The sequence below is a fragment of the Lactuca saligna genome, chromosome 8 (assembly GCF_052625555.1).
Source record: "Lactuca saligna cultivar CGN05327 chromosome 8, ASM5262555v1, whole genome shotgun sequence".
Classification (NCBI taxonomy): domain Eukaryota; kingdom Viridiplantae; phylum Streptophyta; class Magnoliopsida; order Asterales; family Asteraceae; genus Lactuca; species Lactuca saligna.
Genome location: NC_136424.1, coordinates 234,379,368 through 234,385,871, shown reverse-complemented (window position 1 = coordinate 234,385,871; position 6,504 = coordinate 234,379,368). Strand labels below are relative to the sequence as shown.

The window sequence follows — 6,504 nt, the reverse complement described above, 5'->3', positions numbered from 1 at the left end:
TCCTCTTTAATAAATGAAAGGTTTTTTTTTTTTTTTTTTTTTTTTTTTTTTTTTTTTGTCATATGTTATCTTCTCCTTCATTTTGATAGTTGTCATTTTGTGAGAATTTTAGAAATTTTATTTTCCACTTTTCATTTTTTAGGTATTTTCATTTTCTTAAAATAATAAAATTCCATAAAATTGTAATGGGTTCTATAAGGAAATAAAATCATCCTATTAAATTAGTAATAAATTCTCATAAATACTTCAAACGATTTTGTTTCTTTTGCAAATTTTCAGAAGATTAGATTATATTATGTAAAGTATTACATTAAAAAATATTTCGTATTTATATATTGATATTAAAATTTTATATTTAATAAACTCGTATAATATGCGGGTCTCACACCAAGTAGAATATCAATATAATAGAATATCATTATGACACGATGAAATTAGATATAATTAAAAATTACGTTATAATTAAAATTGCATTAATTAAAAAATCAAAATTTTTTAATTATTTAAACTAATTATACTCAAAAATTCAGAATTTTTTTTTAATTTATATCAATTGACTAAAATACCCTTATAATGAAATTAGATGGTATTTTTTTATTATTTATAATTCAATAATATGTATTAATCATTTCATAAATAATTAAAATGATTGGTCCATGGAGAGCATCAAAGAATTATAGGCAATCGTACAAATCGACTTGAGTGGGTTGCATCCGGGTGAAGGTATTTGTTATGGCTTTGTAGAAATGTAATTGTTATCTAACGAAAAATATTACTAAAATGCCCCTTAGTGAGTACATTACACCTTCTGTTCTTTCTCTCTCTGTTTTTCTCTTTCTCTCTCTCTCTCTCTCTCTCTCTCTCTCTCTCTCTCTCTCTCTCCCCCCCCCCCCTCTATCATGGTATGTTCATGATAACATTTTCTCATTTGCTTTTTATCTCACTCAATTAGATGTTTTTCTCTTTAAATTTTATGAGAAACATCTATCATCTTCAGTTCTTTTGGGTTCCCCTCTAGAATTCTACATAATTATTGATTTTCGGTTTTCATGGTTTTTCTTTCTTTTGTTTATATTTTCTAAAGTTGATTTGTGATTAAAAAAATATTTATGTAATTGATTGGTTGATGAGATATCAAGTAGTAAAATTACAGTGGATTATTTATTTATTTATTATTTTTTGTAGCTGATGATAATGACTTTTGTTAGAGAATAGATGTAATGAACCAATGTAAACGGTCTGAGGTTTTGTTGCCCTTCATTCTAAGTGAGATAAAAAAAAGTCACTTGCTTCATTCCCTTATGTTTTTGTACTTGGATCATATGTCAGTCATCTCCTTTATCTCTCCCTCTATCCCTCGATCAAAGTAGATGAAATTTGACTCTTGATTCAATTGATATTGGTCTGCTCTCTATATCGATCGACTCCATTTGGTTTCAATATAAAGGCTATTTTTTTTTTATCATAAATCAAGATTTTTGGTTTGGTAGTTCAGATTTATGGAGACGGAGGGGGATTTTATTAATTGATACTTTATTTACTCAACAAAACACCTATATATCAAAAGTTAATATGCCAATTAAAGTAACCATCTTTTCCTAATCATGAAGCACAAGAAAATACATATAACATGTCTTTTGATTGGTTTTTGGTCTGACTAAATAATTTAATCTTGAAGCCTCGAATCTTGATGGCAATGGCTAGAAAATGCTTTGTGTTTGCCATGGATGTTGAACAATTGACATGGATAGTATGTATCTTTTTTTTTTCTTTAAACGTTTCCATATTTACCCTTACTGTTTTTACCATTATTATTATTATTATTATTATTATTATTATTATTATTATTATTATTATTATTATTTTGTAATTGTTGCAGGTTATAGGATATACAAATGTCAATTCACTTTGGATGAAATCAGGTAACAGTAACATCAATAAATAGAAGTATATTGGCATAATGCTATTGGAAAGGTGCCATAAATTACAGGTCAAAAAAAGCAATTAGGAAAGTTTTTTTTATTTATTTGAAAAAGGAAAATAAATAAATAAATGCTATACAGTAGCCATTAGTGCAAGTATGGAAAGAATAAAACAAAAGAAATGAAAATTGATTGCTATTATTTAAACTTGGATGAAGTAAGTATCTCTTATTGAAACTTGGTTCATATTTAACGCAAAAAAGTTAAACTCATTATACCTTTTTGAATCAGGTATGAACATGAACCAAGAAAACTTTGAAAATACGATTTACATCATTTTGTCTATATTTATGATTATTGTATGTGTTTTGCATTATTTAATGTGTTAGCTAGGTGAAGGTGGTTATTAATCTTGGTTAGGGATAACATGAACCACCACCCCTATGTTGAGCCAGTTTGTACTAGTTAGTTAGATCTAGAATGTTGGACTTGACCCAATCTTAGTGGTTTGTAGGGGTGGAGCCACCTTCTAAACTACAGAGCCGGAAAGTATGCAATTAAAGTGACTATTAGTGTATATTTTGCAAAATATGCTGAAAGTTTTGGTCAATTTTATTTAACCTATTATAGCATATCTAATTTTATGTTAACCTATTGGGTTACTTTTTACTATTTTTGTAATACTTTGACAGTGTATTGTCAAATTTTTGTTAACCTATTGTTATTTTTAAGGATGACTTAAAGGTTAATGTTTTTTGTTTGAATACTACCTGAAATGTGTGTGTCATGTATAGTAGGTTTAAAATAGTCTAATGGTAGGTTAGCAATTATGGTCCTCACTTAGGATTTTTTATTAACAAAACATAGAAGTGCTCTTCGATTAAAAATGACATGAAGTGCTTTCTAATTTTAAAATGCTCAAAAATCTCCATCAAGAAAAAGTTGATAATTTGCTATTAAAAGATAAAAATAAAACATGTCTAAGAAAATGCAGAAAATACAAAGTAGATTGTTATTTTGGTAAATTGTTTGCTGATATTTTAATTAATAAGTTATATGTATTTTTTTTCCATGTCAAGTTGTAGTCTTTCTATTTAGCTATTTTGTTTATTATTTGTCTATTTCAATAGTTTTTTTTAAATCAAATCAACTCTATAGTGTTATTTGATAACTTCTGTATTTTTTTGCAAAGTAGGTTGCTATTTTTTTGCAATTACATTTTTTTATGCAAAATAAGTGGTAATGTTGCTCTTTATTGCTTTTTAATCTATTGCCAACATATTGGCTTCGGTATACTTTAGTAAATTCATTAATATAGTCTAGAAGTGTCCTAAATGCCCGAAAAATACATTATTTCATCCAAAGTCATTAGCTTTACTTATTTTCCATTCGTATTGAAAATAATCTAATTTACAAGATTACATGACAAATTGGTAATGCTCAACTATGACGGACTACAAAAATAATCATATCGTATGAAGTGTCGATGGTTAAAAGACATGCATTGGAGGTGATTTCAAACAACTTTTTTTGGTCATTAGACATGGAATACATGCATATTATGGATATGAGACATGGAATACATGCACATATTATGGATAATTGTTCAAATGTAGTAAACTATATGTGCAAAAGAACTAATTGCTTCTACAACTGATTTCTGGAAAAAGAAAAAACCAAAAAAAAAAAAAAAAACCTATTAACAACCGTCGTTTGACGCGGATAAACAGCTGGAAATTAATACATATATTAATATGAGGATTATAATTAAAATATCAAATCATCGTTGTAAATAGAATTTCATTCGTGTTTTTAGAAATTAGAAATTAATATAATAAGATTAGTAAAAATGATAATCAATTTGAATGAAATTCGCATGGCAGTTCTCAAATTCCAACGCTGGACCGTAAAACTCAAAATGGGACACACCATCCTTGTTAATCGGACCAAACAACCATATGAAATTAGGTCCTAAAAATAGGAAATTGGGATGTTCCACCACCCTCCTTCTTCTCCATTTTCATTCATCTATTCATCCCATACAAAAGTTTAATGGAAAAAATCTATAGCGGTAAGGTTAAAAACCGACGGAAATCTTGCGTGGACGTGCCTAAGCTCCCTGATGATGATGTTACCGACGCGTCTGACGCTGGGGATGATGTCGAAGATGAATCGTTGTCGCATCTTGACCTTCATCAAATTTCCATCGACATTGATCAATTCACCGACGAGTTGTCCACCGTCGACGAAAAGGAGATCTCACCTGAAATTCCTGATACGGTTAATACCTTCGTTGGAATCATAGAATCAAGGATTAATAAAAGATACAACTCAATACAACCTGGCTCCAGATTTGCTAATTTGACGGAGGAAGACGAGTTTTTCATAGAAGCCATCAAACGTTTATCAAAACTGAAAATCGTTTTGGGTGAGTTCCCAAATTCGTCATCCTTTAATATGGTCAGCAAGGTCCTTCAGCAAGCGATGGTTCTCATGGAAGAAGAGTTCGGGGCTTTGTTACAAGATTGGACAACTCCTACTGAACCAATACCGAAATCTAAGTCTTCTTCCTCAAAATCGGATCCTCTCCCTACGCTAACACCTGAGACTTCATACTCAAATATCGAGCAAGATTTTCCAGGGTACACAGAAGAAAACATTACTGTGATGAACAAAATTGTATCTCTCATGATCCCTGCAGGGTACCAATACGAATGTTGTCAGGTGTATAGTACGATGCGGAAAGATGGATTAAATGAGCAAGTCAAAAGGTTTGAATTTGAAAAATTTAACGTTGAAGATGTTCCAAAATTGAAATGGGTATCGCTTGAACCAGATATAACACGGTGGATTAAATTAGCCAACCATTGTTCCAGCGTCCTTTTCCCCGCTGAAAGGAAGCTTGGTGAGACTGTGTTTTCCGACCACCTTAAGGTTTTCACCACCTTGTTTATCAACATCCTCCGTGGTGTTACCACGTTACTTGTTGAATCTGTGACTGTTGTAGCAACGGCAAAGCCCAAGGCAAAGAGGTTGCTAAAATTCCTCGAAATGTACGTAGCGATCCGTGATCTTGGCGACTCCATTGATGACTCGGATTTCAGCAACGTGAAACTAGAAGAATCTTGCAGCCTCACGTCTGAAATATCATCTGCCACATACATCATCGGGCAAGTCGTCCTCAACATGTTCAATGATCTAAAGAGCTCCATCAAGAACGATGCGAACAAAACTCCCATCCAGGGAGGCGGAGTACACCCCACCACACGCTACGTCATGAACTATATAAAATGCGCATTTGACGAGTACCAACACGTATTGGAATACGTGTTCCGAGAACACACCAAACCAGAGGACGACGACACCGAGGAGGAGTCTTCAATATTGTCGAAACAATTATTGTCTGTGATCCAGCTGCTAGACAGTAACCTTGAAACAAAGTCAGCGCTTTACAAAGACGCATCATTGGGGTACATATTCCTGATGAACAACGACCGGTTTATATTGCAAACCGTGAAGGAGATGAACGGAGTGCTTGGAGATAATTGGTGTCGGCGGAAGTCATCAGATGTGAGGAACTACCACAAGAGTTACCAGAGGGAAACATGGAACAGGCTACTACAATGCCTTACACAAGAAGGTGTCCAAGTCAAAGGGAAGCCAAATAGACGAATATTGAAAGAGAGGTTCAAGAATTTTAATGCAATGTTCGACGAGATATACAAGACCCAAAGCACATGGGTGGTGAGCGATGATCAGTTGTTATCCGAGATTAGGGTTTCCATAACTGCAGTCGTCAGTCCAGCGTATAGGTCATTTGTTGGCAGGTACAAGCCACAGTTTGAAGGTGCAAAGAGCATCGATAAATACATCAAGTATCAACCTGAAGATGTCGAAGCAATGATTGAGACTTTATTTGAAGGTAAACTATATGTATTTACTATTTATATATTATCATCAATATCATTTTTTTGCATGAAGTTTGTTAATTGTTTTATTTGCATTTTGCTAAAATGTTTTATTATATGACATGAAACTATCTAACCTACAAGGCACGGAGAAGGTGGACAATCAAATGAACTCTATACAAGCTGTATCAACGGTGAAGCAAACCACAGGGGCTTTCAAGAATCTACTTAAGAGTTATAAAAACGTGGGACTTATGTAATACGTAACACAACCATAGCTTTGATTAGATAGAATCTAGAGAAATTTTAGTTAACTAGTTACCTTTGCTTTCACATTTGTATATTACTGTAGATATGTATGTATATAGGAGGACAATGTGAATATATATACAACAAAAGTTTTCAAGGATAATACAACAATAACAAAACAATGGTAATTAACAGACGATTAATGGTCACTATTACCCTTATCAGCGATCCTTGTGCTTATTACTTTGACCATCAATTTATCCCATAGATCAAATGGCTAGGGTTTAGTTGGTACAAATTGCTTTACAGACGACAGCATTTGAGGTGATAATGTCGCCCCTAATACCCCTCAGATATGGCCAGCGAACTTTTCACTGTTACACTGCCTAATACCTTAAATGATCTTGCCAAACTTACTACTTTTG

At 32.4% G+C, this 6,504-nt stretch overlaps 1 protein-coding gene across 1 annotated transcript; it reads left to right on the top strand.

Moving 5' to 3' along the window:
- Positions 1–3,930: 3,930 nt before the first annotated feature.
- Positions 3,931–6,232, top strand: LOC145012228 (exocyst complex component EXO70C1-like). Its single transcript, XM_078971023.1, has 2 exons — positions 3,931–5,844; positions 5,975–6,232. Exons 1-2 carry the CDS (start codon positions 3,975–3,977, stop codon positions 6,088–6,090), a joined length of 1,986 nt encoding a protein of 661 aa, XP_078827149.1. The 5' UTR covers positions 3,931–3,974; the 3' UTR covers positions 6,091–6,232.
- Positions 6,233–6,504: the final 272 nt, after the last annotated feature.